General features: G+C 49.8%; 1 protein-coding gene across 1 annotated transcript; it reads right to left on the bottom strand.

Moving 5' to 3' along the window:
* Nucleotides 1-927: 927 nt before the first annotated feature.
* On the bottom strand, nucleotides 928-14,264 carry RPS4X (ribosomal protein S4 X-linked). The gene is made up of 7 exons (XM_059732663.1): nucleotides 14,189-14,264; nucleotides 13,745-13,822; nucleotides 11,998-12,178; nucleotides 11,811-11,908; nucleotides 8,869-9,040; nucleotides 1,992-2,149; nucleotides 928-1,097 (listed from the first exon to the last, which is right to left on the bottom strand). Exons 1-7 carry the CDS (start codon nucleotides 14,189-14,191, stop codon nucleotides 996-998), a joined length of 792 nt encoding a protein of 263 aa, XP_059588646.1. The 5' UTR covers nucleotides 14,192-14,264; the 3' UTR covers nucleotides 928-995.
* Nucleotides 14,265-16,066: the final 1,802 nt, after the last annotated feature.

The following is a 16,066-nucleotide window of genomic DNA, read 5'->3' as shown; positions in this document are numbered from 1 at the left end:
GTCTCGGCCAGGAAGAACCGAGGGAAATGCTGGTTAATTAAGTGAACGTCAGGCGGGCTGGTGGATGGAGAAGCGAGACAGCGTATTGGTTGCAAAATCATTTTTACTTACACCGCTGGTGGCCGCGACATAGGCTGTAAAGGCTGCTTACGTAGTTGCAACGAGTTGCTCCAACTGGCAAGAACGCGAGCCAGTGAGCCCACAGACGAACCGGGCATGCAGGGGAACGGTACGTCAGGGATAAACACTGGTGACGGGCAGAAAAATCGGTAGTTGATCAGGCTACTGATTCGCTCTGCCACGAGTCAGGAATTCTTTTAAGTCACTCTGCAGTGTGCTCAAAGTTCTCCGACTTGGGCGGAAGTCATGCGGATTTTTATACGGCTAGTGAGCCAATTACTAGTCGTTAAGTAGGAATAATTTAGAATCAGCCAATAATGGGGTGCGAATTTACATACAAATGGCGGGAACCCTTTTGCACCGGAGTTTACTCTCTGCAGCAGAAAACTCCACCATGCAAGGAAGCTCTAGTGTGGCGGGAAAATTCCACTGTGCCGAGACACTAAAAATCATTGGGTTATGACAAGGACAAGATACTATAAACCTACATCTTGAACCAGCAGCAATTTGCTTACAAACTCTTTTCTGCATTTGCTGCCTCTTCCACTCTAGCTAGTTATAGAGGGCTACCCTGAAAACTAGTAGGTATGAGAAGATGCTACTGTGCAGAAACACAAGCTGACCCCATTTGCTTTTGGGGTGGCAGGCCAACTCTAAGAGGGGTTAGACTGAATTAACAGATGGGCAATCAGTTACTGAGACTGCACTGCCAGCACTGCCTGCTACTATGGCAAAGTAGTCAAAGCCACAGACCCTCAGGGGCAAACCTTAGACAAAACTCACGTAATTCAAGAGAAACAGGCAGCATTTTGTTTGGTAAAGGTTTTATTTGACAAAAAGAGGAAGTGACCTTGTCAGTCCATATATCTGAGGGCTTAACTACTGCTCTGTTTGGCTGCCAATCTCTTGTCTCTCTCTTCAGCAATGGTCAGACGGATTCCCTTTCCACGGGGCAGGGAGATCCATGGCTTGTTACCCTAAAGCAGGAGGAAAGAATCATGATGTCATAAAGCAAGACACTGTTACGGTAATAGTGCTTCCCCACCCTCACAGGCTTTCACTGCACCTGGCAGGCCTTCCCTCTCACTTGAGGGAACATTTTCTTTGGACTTGTTTATGAAGAAGTGAACATCAATTCAAGTTCTGCCATTAAGTCAAACACATACAAAAGTCTGCATAAATGCTTACTGCTGTAAGTCAATTTAGAACAGATTTAAGCTAAATGGATCCATGGTGTTCAAACCAAAATGGCAGCATCCACACCAGGATTTGCAAGTTTAAATTAGTTAAGAGACAAGTACAGTGGTTTAGACAAAATCTGAGTCGGACAATTTTTGAAGAGCAGGTAGATTTCTAATAACAAACAATATTATTGCTTAAAAAGCTACACTGACTGGCTGATTAGAAGCCACATTAAATCAGATCTAAAGAGTTCAACTGAAGAGGAGTCACAGTAATTCTTGACAAAACAGGTTTCATGAAAGGACCTGCTCAGCTTGAGCCTCACAATCACAGCCTGAGATCACTTTTCAGTCACATCCAGCTGCTTCTGCACATTTAAGCAGCAGTTGAGCTTTTGAATGAAAATCTTTACCTTACCACTAAATTGTCTTTGCAAAGACAGCCACAGCTTGTAGGTTATTGGGACCACATGGGGCAGGAGGGAGGGCCATAGCAGCCCTAAGTCAATGCATGGCTTGAGCTAAATAGCTGTTGCAGAAGCAGTAGCTTTGTGCAGCGTGTGTTCCAATTAGTAACCCTTTCTAGCATTGCAGTTTGTTCCTCCCACACTTGTCCAACAAGAAGACTCTTTATTGCAAGCCTCCCTCAGGGCAGGAAAAACACCCCAGGTCCAATTAGCTCATACTTACTTTGCCAATAACGAAGATGTTAGAGAGCCTGGTGGCAAAGCTGTTGCCATTGGCATCCTTCACGTGAACCACATCAAATGAGCCAGGATGTCTCTCCCGGTTAGTGATCACACCAATACGGCCCAAGTTAGCACCACCAGTCACCATGCACAGGTTACCTAGGTGGAAGGAAAGGCAGAAATAACAATATTTAACAGCCTATGTACACCCATGTCAGAGAGCCCCTGTGACAAAAGTACACTGCTTGTCTGGGTCATGTGCAGACCACCGCTGGAGACGAGATGCTCCAAACAGATTACAGCAAGACTAAGCAGCTTTTTGCAGGCACAGGCTGGAGCCTGCAACCCTGCTGTGGCTCCAGACCAGAAGCCTCCACCCCTACCCCCAAGCAACTGGCTGCCTGCACTCTCTTGCTGCAGATACCCAACCCCTCTGCAACGAGAACTCAGACACTGTGTAACAGGATCCCTAGAGAGGACAAGCAGCACATCAAAGCACAGCTCTTTGTCACCAATCCCCCATGCTGGATCACACCTTCACAAGCTGCAAGTTGCTGCAGACCCCTGGACTGCAGGGCTGTTGTGGTATAATGAGTATGGTGCAGGTTAACCTTCCTGTTCCCAGGCTACGTAACAGTAAACAGAAACCTGACCAAGTCAGAGCAAACTAAGTAACTATGCATTCAACACAAAAGATGCTCTGTTCAGTTGAACGGATGACCTTCTTGACAGGACTTTAAACTGAGACCGCTGGGGGACAGGCGGTCTACTAACAGTTCTAGCACAGGTCATTTCAGCTGCACTACCAATAACTTGGGCAGCCCAAGGAAAGGTCCGACTTAACCCCTCAGGAAAGCACTGGACTTCTCATGGCAGTCTTAACTGCCTGTACACGAATGCCAGCAGCTTGGGAAATAAGCATGAAGAACTGGCCCTTCTCCTAGCGAAAATGACTATGACCTTATAGGAATTATGGAGACCTGGTGGGACTCCACCTATGATTGGTCGGTGGCAGTAGACACCTCGTATAGGAGAGACCATATGGGGAAGGGAGGAGGGGGCAGGTTGCTCTCTACATCAAGGATCAGCTCACCTCCCTGCAGATTGAGTTTCCAAACCAGAAAGGGCATCTTGAGACCCTCTGGGTCAAGATACGAGGAGAACATGGGGAGGCTGATTTATTTGTAGCAGTCTACCACAGACCTCCCCACCAAGAGGAAGACTAGATTGGGAATTCAATAGGGAAGTGTTCAAAGCCGCGTGCTCCCAATGCACAATCGTCATGGGGGACTTCAAATTCCCAGACATCTCTTGGGATGAGCGCACGGCTAAATCTGACAGGTTGTGTAGCTTTCTCACGTGCATTGATGACCTCTACCTAATCCAGGAGGTCCATGGGCCAACCACGGAAGAGGCGTTGCTTGATCTGGTCCTGGCCAAAGGGGAAGACCTGGTTAGCGATCTGCAGATCAAGGCAAAGCTTGGCGACAGCAACCATGAACTGGTCACCTTCTTAGTTCACTGAAGAGCAGGCAAACCCCTCAGTAAAAAAGATGTCCTTAACTTTGAGAAGGCTGACTTTTACAAACTGAGAAAATTGGTCAGTCAGGCAATTAGAGGCCATAAGTCCCCAGGAAAGGGAGTACACAAAGAATGGTCATCTCTCAAAAATATAATCCTTGAAACATAGGGCAAAGCCATACCATCTCACAAGAAATGCAGTCAACGGGCAAGGAAGCCCCCATGGCTGAATAAGGAACTGTTGCTGGACCTCATTAAGCTCAAAAAAGTAGCTTACACCAGCTGGAAAACAGGAAGCATTACCAAGCAGGATTACTCTGCACTTGCCTGCACCTGTAGAGAGTGGTCGAGACAAGCCAAGACACAAACCGAATTGAGGCTAACTACATGAATCAAGGACAACAAAAAGTCCTTCTTCAGATACATGGGAAGTCAGAAAAAGAACAAGGATTGGGCCCCTGAGAGATTCAACGGAGCAACTAACTTCTGTTGCCCAAGAAAGAGCCAATCTCCTTTATGACTTTTTTGCATCAGTTTTTCACCCTCCCAGGAGGATCACACTGCCAGGAATGGCACAAACCAATCCAGGAGCCAGCAACGGGCCCCAAATCGATGTGGATCAGGTAAGGGAACACCTTGAGAAACTGGACGTTCACAAGTCGGCAGGCCCAGACAGAATGCACCCGAGGGTCTTGAAGGAGCTGGCAGACATCACTGCATCCCCCTTGGTAGGGATATTTGAAAAAATTGTGGTGCTCAGGCAATGTCCCGGATGACTGGAAAAGAGCCAACGTGATCCCTATCTACAAGGAAGGGAGGAAGGAGGACCCGGGGAACTATAGGCCAATCAGTCAGAATTCCGTCCCTGGAAATATCCTGGAGAAAATTGTCAAGGGATCCATCAATGCCAGACTAACTGAAGGCAAGCTTCTGAATACCAGCCAACATGGCTTTGTGACTGGCAGGTCTTGCCTGACCAACCTCATCTCCTTCTATGACCAGGTAACATGTGCCCTGGATAAGGGAGATTACGTGGACGTTATATATCTGGACTTCAAGAAGGCCTTTGACCTAGTTCCCCATGATGTCCTCATGGTTAAACTGGGGAACTGTCACCTTGATCATCATACAGTCCAATGGCTAGGCAACTGGCTACGGGGTCAGACCCAACGAGTACTAGCTGAAGGGAGCAAATCAACGTAGTACAGGGCTACCAGTGGAGTTCCTCAGGGCTCAGTACTTGGGCCAGTACTCTTTAACATCTTCATCAATGATCTGGATTTGGGAGTCAGATGTGAACTGGCCAAGTTCGCGGACAATACCAAATTATGGGTGAGGGTGGTAACACCACAGGACAGGCTAAAGATTCAGGCCAGCTTGGACATACTCTCAAGGTGGGCTGACCAAAACCTGATGACCTTCAATGCAGAGAAGTGCAAGGTGCTCCACCTTGGTAGGAAGAACCCTCAGCCTACTTACAGGTTCAGCAGTGCTACACTCACTAGCACCATGACCGAAAGGGACTTGGGGGTCTTGACTGACCACAAGATGAATATGAGCCACCAATGTGATGCTGTGGCTAGCAAAGCTAACCAAACTCTGGCGTGCATCTACCAATGCATCTCAAGCAAAACCAGGGAAGTCATCCTCCCACTTTACTCGGCCCTGGTTAGACCGCAGATGGAGTACTGAGTCCAGTATTGGGCCCCCCACTTCAGGAAGGACGTGGAGAAGCTTGGGAGAGTCCAGAGGAGAACCACTCATATGATCCAAGGCCTGGAGAGAAGGCTGTATGAGGAGAGGCTGAGGGACTTGGAACTCTTTAGTCTGGAGAAGAGAAGGCTCAGGGGGGACTTGATGGCAGCCTACAATTACATAAGGGGGTACATCAGGACCTGGGAGAACAGCTGTTCACCAGAGCTCCCCAAGGCATAACAAGGTCTAATGGCCATAAACTCCAGGAAGGCCGATTTAGACTAGACATAAGAAAAAAGTTCTTTATGGTGCGTGTGTCCAGGGTCTGGAACAAGCTTCCCCCAGAGGTGGTACAAGCACGTACTCTGGACTCTTTAAAAAAACAGGTGTATATATTTCTTGCTGGGGTCACTTGATCCCAGCTGACTTCCCACCTATGGAGCAGGGGTTGGACTCCATCTCATGAGGTCCCTTCCAGGCCCTAATATCTATGAAATCTATGAATTAGCACCAAAGAGACACCTCCTACTACTGGGCAGACTGTCCAACAATGGCACGCCTCAGGCCTTTGCAATTCCAAGCACAGACACTACAGCTGATTTCTAAGTTTCACCAAATGCAAACAGCTTAAGGCTGATGTTTTCATAAACGTGAATATGATACACCTGAACAGTACCTAGTATCAGTAACTTCATTCACCCAGCTTAAACTGTCTAAAAAGCAGAACTGCTTTTTGAAGAGATCCTCAAGTTTTAGGAACCATCAGGACAAGGTAGGCAAACTTTAGAAGCACAGAGTGGAATGATGCCTTATTTGTGAGATCCATTATTTCACCTGGCAGTGACCCAAAGCAACACTGGATGTGACTGCATCTCTCTTGCAATGGAGAACAGGGTGTTCGCAGAATAGCTGCAATCTATACACTGCCATTAAAAGTAGTTCAAGCACACAACTGTGTGACACCTTGCAAGTGTATTTCTTCAACTGGCACGTGTTTCATAGAATTGTAGAAAGTTAAGGTTGGAAGGGACCTCAGGAGGTCATCTAGTCCAGCCCCATGCTCAAAGCAGGACCATCCCCAACTAGATGATCCCAGCCAAAGCTCTGTCTAGCCAGGTTTTGAAAAACCCCAGGGATGGAGCTTCCACCACCTCTCTGGGTAACCTGTTCCAGTGTTTTACTACCCTCCTAGTAAGAAAATTCTTCCAAATATTTAGCCTAAACTTCCCTTGCTGAAACTTGAGACCACTGCTTGTTGTTGTCATCTGCCACCACTAAGAATAGCCTAGTTCCATCCTCTTTCAAACCCCACTTCAAGTAGTTGAAGACTGCTATTAAGTCTCCTCTCAGTCTCCACTTCTCTAGACTAAATAAGCCCAGTTCTCCCAGTCTTTCCTCATAAGTCATGTCCAGCAGCCGCCTCACCATTTTTGTTGTCCTCCGCTGGACTCTCTCCAATTTATTTACATCCTTTCTGTAGTGGGGGGCCCAAAACTGAACCCAGTACTCCAGGCGTGGCCTTGCCAGTACTGAATAGAGGGGAATAATCACCTCCCTTGACCTACTGGCAACTGACTTACCAATGCAGCCCAGTATGCTGTTAGCCTTCTGGGCAACAAGGGCACAACGCTGGCTCATATTCAACTTATTGTCCACCGTAACCCCCAGGTCCTTTTCTGCAGAGCTGCTTCCCAGCCAGTCAGCCCCCAGCTTGTTCTGGTATATGGGACTGTTCCGTCTTAATTGCAGGACTTTGCACTTGTCCTTGCTGAACCTCATGAAATTCCTTTGGCCCAATCCTCCAATTTGTCTAGGTCCCTCTGAATCCTAACCCTACCATTCAGCATATCTACTATTCCCCCTGCCTTGTGTGGGGAGTGGTGTCTTCTGCAAACATCTGGAACATTTGCTTTCAGCTCCTCCAGCATATACACACATTCACTACTGGGTTCTTACCCTTCAACCCTAGTGATGCACTTAGGTCTGTTTCCAAAGGCAGAAGTCACCCTGCTTATATAATGCCCCTTCCATTTCAACCAAACACAGACAGAATACACTGAACTGCAGGGCTGCTTCAGAGGGAAGCCTCAACACCAAAGAATGAAATGCAAGCCCTGGCATTTCAGCTCTTCCCACACCAAACAATGGAGGCCTTGCACACTAAGCCTGACTAAAGCCAGCCCTCAAGGTTTCTAAAGTGCTAGAGAAGCAGCACCTCTAGCCAGAAAAGACACCACCTCTTCCAGGACAAAAGCATCAGGCTCTTTCTTCAAGAGTCCAGCTAGTCTAGTTTCTTTTCTCAGTATAAAAACCTCCCTGCACTGTCAGTGAAGAAATCACCAAATTACCCAGGAGTTTCATTTAAAGACTACACGATTTTTTTGCAACCCGCATTTTGTAAATGCCACCTTGCTTGAAAAAACCCTAGACCCTTCAAACATATCAAGAAACTTGCATCTGGCTCTGCAGATGATCACTGAAACAGGGAACACTGAATTTGTGTGATGAATCTCAACTGGCGATTCTCAACAAGGGTGCTACCTGGGAGGCAAGTGAGGAGTAGGACGGAGCTGACTGGAGCTCCCACCTTCCCTCCCCACTAGCCAGTCCTGCACAAGGGGGTAAACACTGTAAGCAGCAGTTTCTGAAATAGGGCCACTCAACTTGCTCACGTTACAGGGCTTGGAGTCTAAAAAAGGTTGAGAACCACTAGTCTAGATCTTGACTGCAGTTCTGATTCCATCATAAGCCTGGAACCAAAGCCTCCACTTTCCCTTCCACCTTTGAAAAACTAGAACTAGTTTTGTTCCCACAGATCCTACTGCCTGCTCTATGGAAGGCCACTGCACACTGAGCTGGGCCTGAACCAGGCTCTTCCCGCGATTTGGGGGGGAAGCGGGGGGTTGGGCCGGGCCAGGCCAGGCCAGGCCAGGCCAGGGCTGTGCCAGCAGTGCTAGTGCTGGGAGGTGGGGCTATGGTGAATTTTAGGGTGGCTGTAGCCCACCCTGTAGTCCCACTCCCAATCCCAAGCACAGCCCCAGCTCAGTGCCCCCCCCAACCCCACTGAGACGAGCCCGGCCTTGAGCACCTCATGCAGATCCATGGGGCACATGCCTTCCCCAGGGATGCACGCAGCTGCAGGAGACCTCCCCCGCCCCATACGAGCCACCCACAGCTCTGTTCTGCACCCTGCAAACACCAGCTGGGCAAGCCCGTCCCAGGCCCACTCCCTCCCTCACCATGGGGAATTCGATCTACCCCCTCATGCCCCTTTCCCCCATAGACTTACTGGCTAGACACTGCTCTCCAAGCTTCTGGGCTGCATTCCTGGCCGTGTGCATGCTGCAGCTGCGCACGTGCACACTGCATTTACTGGCAACTTTAATCAGACACATGATTCAAAAAAGCCAATTGAACAAGGCCTTGAGACAGCTATATGCAGCTAACTGTCTTCTCCTGTTTGAAGGGGAATGCCAGCTAGTTAAATTTAACTGACATCCTCATCTCCCAACAGATACTCTGTGCCAAAAACTTGTCCAACAACTCTTCCAACTATACAACAGGTCCAGTAGAAGTTATCACAAAAACCCCTCTCTGCCCCATCCAACAAGGTTTTAGTCAGAGCAGAGGACTGGGGTAAGAGAGGAAATGGAAGCACATACCTGTGTCAAACTTGATGAAGTCTGTGATTTTGCCAGTCTCCAAGTCAATTTGGATAGTATCATTCACCTTGATGAGGGGGTCTGGGTAGCGGATGGTGCGGGCATCATGGGTCACCAGATGAGGGATTCCTTTAGTGCCCACAAAGATCTTCCTCACCTTGCACAGCTTGTACTGTAAACAGAAAGCAGGAGCCATCAGTGTGCACAGAACCAGGCTTATACCTTACAGCACAGCAGAGCCTAATCTTGTTTAAAAATAGCATTATCAGAACTACTGAATAGATCAAACATGGAGACCATGCTCAACTCCAAGGCAACTCCCTAACAGGCTTTATTAACAGCCACTTATACCAGGGAATGGCTTATCTAAGTTCTTTGCAACAGAGGAACTGTTCTGGCATTTTTTTGTAGTCAAGAAACAAGTGAAAAGTAACAGCTGGCATTTTCCTATGGGTGCCTAAAACTGAACATGGGGTGCACCTTGAGTCTAAAACAGTTGAGAACCACTGCTGTAGAGTGGTTTCTACTGACAATTCAGGTTAGTCTCAGGACAGACAACTTGATTACACTTGCCTTTTCAATGCAAAGGCCATCTATCAGAAAGCCCCAGGTACAGACTTTTTTCATTCTTGCCAGTACCCAACGCTACTTTTACATCCCACACATTCAGAGGCTGAAAGTCGCAAATGAAAGTCGCAAATAGAGGTGCATTGATACATCACCCTGATATCAGATTGGTACCAATATAAAGAAAATTGTCTATAACGGAAATTGGCCTGATAAAGCCAATAATTTGGCAGATAAATGCTTGTGCATGTGTGCAGCCGCAGAGCAGTACTCAGGCAGCGACGAGAGCTGCGTGCAGCTGGTGAGACCATTGTGGTGGGAGGAGGGAGGGAAGGGGCATGGAGGGGGCAGATCAACACCCCCCCCCCCCCCGTGACAAAGGGACTGGGGCGAGGCAGACGTAGACACTACAGCCATGGCTCTTGGGGGGTGGGGGGGCAGCTCCCACCACTGCACACACCCCAGGAGGGCTGGGGGGGCGGGGCAGCTGTGCCCCTGGATCTACACAGGGCAGGGTAGGCTGCAGCTGTGGGCTGGAGCCAAGACTCTTCTCAACAGGGGGCTGGGCTCGGGGCAGGAGCTACAGAGGGGGCTGCAGCCACCTCAAATTTCACCACAGCCCCACTCCCATTGCTGACACTGCCACCCACCCAGCACAGCCCTGGCTCTTCCTGGAGCATGGGTGGAGATGAGGTGCTGAGCTGGGGCTGTGCCAGGCGGGCACCAGCACTGGGAGTGGGGCTACAGCAAAATCTGGGGTGGCTGCAGCCCCCTCCATAGCCCCCAGTCAAAGCCCAGCCCCCATCCCCATCCCACAACTGCAGCCCACCCTACCCTGTACAGATCTGAGGGGCACGCACCACTGGTTTCAAATTACAGTTCCCAATTTAAAAAGGGAGATGAAACATGTCCTTTGGACATCCCAATGGACATATCAACTCCCCCAACAGCGATACTTGCTTTATAAACTAAAGGTACAGAAAGTTCAAGTCTTTTATACTGCACCTTTGTGTTGGAAAAAAAAAAAAAGAGGGCGGGGGGGCTGATTTATACTAGGATCACTGAATTTAAAAACAAATTGTTAAACTAGAGCAAGATTAGCACAGACTAGGCTGAAAGCATTATCTTGAAGCATGCTGGAAAGCAGTTTTCAGTTTGCACAGTTGCTAGTCTGACCACAGACAGGGAGAACACTTTACTACACAGCCACTTGGGAAACCAGGAGCAAGGCAGAGTCAATAGGAGTGAAGCAGAGTCAATGTTTCAAGTAAAACAGGTTACTGGTGAGACTGTGAGGAGGCAGGATTAAATCAATCTAAGGAAACAGGTCCCAAAGCTTTTTGGACTCAATGGCCACTGCCCATTTCTTACAATATGCCCTGTAATCTGTCTGTCAATATTTTTAATTGAAAAGAAACTGGAGCAATCCATGGACAATTTATCCTAGCTCTATGGAGCAGATCAATTTGAGAACTACTAATATAACCTAATCTAACTAATTTTAGCATCCAAAGAGTATAGCCAATCCTGCAAGCAGCGGGCTTGGTCTACACTATTGGAGCTGACTAAGGGTTTTGTCTGCCAAAGCTATACTAGTTCCCCAAACATCCTTTCCAAGAGTCCTGCCAGCAGAGCTGCATTGGCTAAGACAGTGGGGGGTCAACCTGTTTAGCATGTCACAACTTAAGCCCCACATCCTCTCCAAATGCTACTCTGATCCCCTATCTGTCAAGATGCTGCTCTGCTTTCTACTCCCAACCATATCTGCTGTGTTGCCTGCTCCCTCCCTGATCTGCTGCATACCACATAGACTGCCTGTGTCACTTGGGACACCTATACTGCAGATCACCAATGCCTGGGCTAGTAAATGCAGTCTTTTCCCACCCCAAGATAATGTAGGTGCCAGCAGAACTGTCCAATATAGACAATGGCTTGGTTCTTCTGAAGCAAACACTTGCTGACTATCACAAGGACCTGCACACCTACCCACTCTGAGGGTTTGAAGGCAGGCTTACATAAAGGAAAGCTTTACACAGAGGTCACTCTGGACCCCCACCAGCTCTCAGACACCCAGCTACAACCTTTTATGTACAGAGATATGGTGAACATCCTCCACTTCACCAAAAGCCCCAAGTTCTTGCCACTCTATGATCCAAAAAAGGGTGAACATTGATTCCTTAAATCAGTGTGATGGTGGATACTGTATCAATCATTTAGGCCAAACACCTGGCAGTCCACATTCAAAGAAAGACGTTCAGATCTATACCTTGACCCTAATGGTTCTGACAAACCAAATAAAACCAAACTCAACCCTTCGCTGGGGCAAGCTCCATAGCTCACTAGAGACCCTCACACTGCCAGGAAAATGAACTCACCTTGGCCTCTTCAGCTGTGATGCGGTGAACAGCAAAACGACCCTTGGTATCATACACAAGTCGGAAGTGCTCACCGGTCTTCTCAATGCTGATGACATCTGGTTTTAAACATAAGAATCATTAATCAAGAGACATACCCATTTGCCTCCAATCCTTTCCAGTTCTCACACGATCTGTCCCCACTAACCCATGAAGCCAGCAGGATAGGTTATGTCGGTGCGGACTTTGCCATCAATCTTGATGAACCTCTGCATGCAGATCTTCTTGACCTCATCTCCTGTCAGGGCATACTTGAGTCTGTTCCTCAGAAAGATGATGAGTGGAAGACACTCTCTTAGTTTGTGAGGACCTGTTGATGGACGGGGAGCCTGCAGAATGAGGGAAAAGATGACTATTCTAACTGTTCTATCATGTAAGCAAAGACCACCTTTCTAACCTACAATGTAGCAAACATTGTCTCTTTTGACTTCAATTTCCTCATTCTTTCACAGGAAGTGTAGGTTCCACTACCTAACAGCAACCCTGCTCCTTATATGCCACTGATAGTGTCCAAACATCTGCAGACAGTACTCAACTCTGGTTTTTCCTTCCTTCACTTCTACAATATCCCTTTGCTAACCTCTAGAGCAGCAGGTCCAAGATACAGGCGTTCATATGTCACTTCATGAACATTTGTTTTGAAGCAAACGGAGGGAATAGTAAGTGCCCCTACCAGTCAGGGACACCCTGCTTGAGAGCGTAACTTAAGGCCCATCCATTTCCCCAGGCTCCTGTTGACAAAGTAAATGAGCAAGAAGATTCCAGATGAGGTGGGGTTCAGGTAGAGAGACATTTTAAAACGTATGCTGTGCCATAAGTTGGGTAAACACCTAAGACTGCTAAGCAGGTTTTCCACATCACAAATTAACGCTCAAATCCTGAAAGTGAATGCATGTAACAAAGCTTTATGCGTTTGGGTTTCACCCACGTTGTGGGGGTGCACTCTGTTCCAACACAGGGGCAAGGCTTGGTCAGACCATGCTCTGAGAACAGGCAAAGCACCAAGGCAAGTTACAAACAGAAAGGCTAAGTAAGAAAGTAGTGCTATAACAGGTTAAAAAAAAAAAAAATCAATACCAAGTTTACATTTATATATTTCAAGAGCTGCTGAAGACCTTCAGTTCTTTAAGCAAGCCAACCCAACTATTCTAACACAACCCAACAAGAGCAACTCAGGAGGCCCCTGAGCAAACCCTGCCAAGTCATCCAGGCAGCTGCCAACTAGATGGAGCACCAAGGCTTCAGTACAGGCAGTCCTCGGACTTACGACACAATTGGTTCCTGAAAACAGTCAAGTAAAATGAGTAATATAGCTACATTAATGTATTCACATTGTAAGTAGCAATCATATTGATATGGAAGGACTTCTTTGAAGTGACTTTGCTGGACTTTTTGACTGGTTCTTGGTTGGACTTTTTGAAGGGTTCTTGGCTGGAGTCTTCTCAGGAGTCTTGGCTGCAGTTTTTTCTGGAACCTTGTCTGCTTTCTTACAGAAAGCGTCCAAGGAAGTTTGGACAGATGCTCTCCACGGAGATGGGCAACGCAGCGAACTTGCTCGCTAGCGTGGCATGGTGTTGGATCAAGCATTTCCAGTGGAAACCGATGTCAGAAAGTTGAAACAGGGTGTCAATTTATAAACGTAGTAAGTGCAAAACGTCATAAACTGAGGACTACCCGTACTGGATTAAGACTTTAACTAAACCATTCCTAGACAAGGATGGCATAGCCAAAACATCACAAGAGCATTCGCTCACCTATTCACTCATCAAATGGGAGGCAAAAGCTTCTCAAACAACTGCTGAGCTTCTTTTCAAATTAAAGAAAGAAAATGGGCCAGCCAGTGGCTGTTTTCTAGCTAGAGTTTCAACCTGCGCAAATCAAAGAGCAATACTTACAAACACCCCCGTCAGCTTGTCCAGCATCCAGTGCTTTGGAGCAGCCACGCGCTTCAGGTGCTTCTTGGGACCACGAGCCTGGGAGAGAGGAGGGATCGGTTAAGATGCAGAAATCACTGCCTTGGTGCCCGAGCCCAGAAGCGCTGCGACACCAAGGAAGCCTCCAGAGCCCCAGCGCCCCGTGGGCTCAGCTCCCGGCCGCCGCATCACGCCGCGCCCCGGGGCAGAGGCGCCCGGAGCCGCTCCCCGCTCCAGCGGGCCCGTCCGCACCGCACCGCACCGCGCCCCGAGCCCGAGGCCGCCCGGGCTTCCCCGGCCACGCGGGACCAGAGCCGCCCCAGGCCCCGAGCCCGGCGGCGGAGCCGGCAGCGGAGGTGCCCCGGCCAGGCGCGGCGCGGATGGCAGCGGATGCGGCAGAGCCGCAGGCCTGGGCCGCGCACTCACCATGGCCGCGCTCCGCCGGGGAAAGGGCCGCGCGCTTCCGGGCCGCCGCCGATATCCGGGCCGCCGCCGCCGGGCTCGCGCGCCTCAGCGCCACGAAGAAACAGCGCCACCCTCCGGCCGGAGGCCGCCAGCGCTCACAGCCGCCCAGCCCCGCCCCGCCGGCAGCCACGTGTCCGCGGCCGGGCCGGGCCGGTGCCGAGCGAGCGGGGGGAGCTGCTCGGGGAGTGGCAGGCGCCCTGGGGAGATCGCATCTGCAGTGCGGCCCCGGTCCCGGCCCCGTGTCCCGGGCCTGCAGGGGCGGGGAAATCCTGGCACCCGGGCCAGCCTCCTTGCTGCAGCGCAGGCACCAGCCTGCGGTCGGGCATCCTCAAGCGCCGGCTTCGCTGGCCCGGACGCGGTGCGCGGGTGCCCCGGTCTGGAGTCCTGCAGCAGGCGCTCTGCGAAACGCTGCAAGGCCACGCTGAAGGCAGACCTTGAAAAATGGGCACCGTGAACAACTCGTGCCCCGCGAGGGTGGGGGCACGGGCACGGGCACAGCCACCACCCGCAGGCAGCCGCGGCGACGTGAGCGGCCGGGGCAGGCGGGGCGGGGGCGGCCGCGGGCGGCCACAGCGGGGGCGGCAGCAAGGGGGTGGTGAGCCGCGACCGCCCGCGGATGCCAGCAGCAGCGTCGGCAGCCGCCAATCTCGGGGAGCGCATGCCCCCCACAGCCTCCCTACACGTGGCCCATGCTGGGCACTAACATCAGCAGCTGGGAGAAGCTGGCTGCTGACTGACTCCAGCAGTGCCTCACCCTCAGCCGAGCAGCAGCCCATGCTGAGACAACATGTCACATCCTCAAAGCAGAGAAGAGAGAAGGGAGGAAAGAAAAGGAGAGGAATCCCAGCCTGAAGCCGACTCTCCCCTGCAGGAAGACCTGCAATTTGTGTGGACAGGTCTGTGGCTCTTCAGTCACCTCAAGCCCCATCAGTGAGCCATGGTAGAGATCATCTTTGAATTGAGGGATTGCCAATGACAACAACAGACCTGCCTGGGGAGAGACCAGTGATAACCTCCCTCCTCCCCGCAACATATGGGTCTCCTCTCTGGTGCTGGGTGGAGCTGCATAGGACCTGATGGATGCAGGTGTCTAACTCCTATTGAAATCAACAGGTCTAAATACCTGGGGGAGTCTGTGCCCACATGTGCAATGCGTCGGGAGCCCATAGCAGAAATCATGTCCGAGGCAGGGTGCAGGAGTAGAGGTGTGGGTGCCAGCATGGCTATGGCAGTTTTGTCAACAGACAAGTATGGAGGCACCAAGGCACTTCATTGACTTGGGGACTTCATAATTATGGTTCTCGAGAACCCAGGACGGGATCAATTTCCTGATCTGCCACCTTGAGTGGATATCTTTGCATCATTTCCTACCAGCAGCATAGCCATCCCCTAGCCCAGAACATAAAATATTAAGTAGTAACCAACTTGGGATGATGTTGCTACAGCTCCTGATGTTTGATCCTGCTGGGTATTGATTTTCTAGCTGTCTTCTGCAACCAGCAGGATTTCAAATGTACTTATCTTAAGAAAAATGTAGCAAACATCCATTCATGAACACATCATCCTGAGAGCCAGGAATTGTAGAAAAAGCACGAAATATTGTGAGATTCACCAGCACTGGCACCACTGCTGATCTATAATACAATAAGGGTGCCAGCAAGTGCTTTGAGAGCAACAGCTGGAGAATGCATGCTGCAGAGGAGACAAGCATTCAGTACGGGTGCACCGAACAGATTTTTGGGGCTGATACAGATAGCTGATTTTTAAGGAGGCATATCAGCCAATACCAATCTGATTTCCAACACCAGCCTGGCAGTTTGAAGAGCTGCATGCAGCTGG

The sequence above is a fragment of the Alligator mississippiensis genome, chromosome 8, assembly GCF_030867095.1.
Source record: "Alligator mississippiensis isolate rAllMis1 chromosome 8, rAllMis1, whole genome shotgun sequence".
In the NCBI taxonomy this organism is placed as follows: domain Eukaryota; kingdom Metazoa; phylum Chordata; order Crocodylia; family Alligatoridae; genus Alligator; species Alligator mississippiensis.
This window is presented reverse-complemented; position numbering and strand designations above follow the sequence as displayed.

Bases quoted from the DNA above. Each gene is read 5' to 3' on its own strand.
- RPS4X (XM_059732663.1), bottom strand. The intron at 11,909-11,997 runs GTTAGTGGGGAC...GTTTAAAACCAG, and splicing joins CTATCCTGCTGGCTTCATGG to ATGTCATCAGCATTGAGAAG. The intron at 9,041-11,810 runs GTGAGTTCATTT...TTCTGTTTACAG, and splicing joins TCACAGCTGAAGAGGCCAAG to TACAAGCTGTGCAAGGTGAG.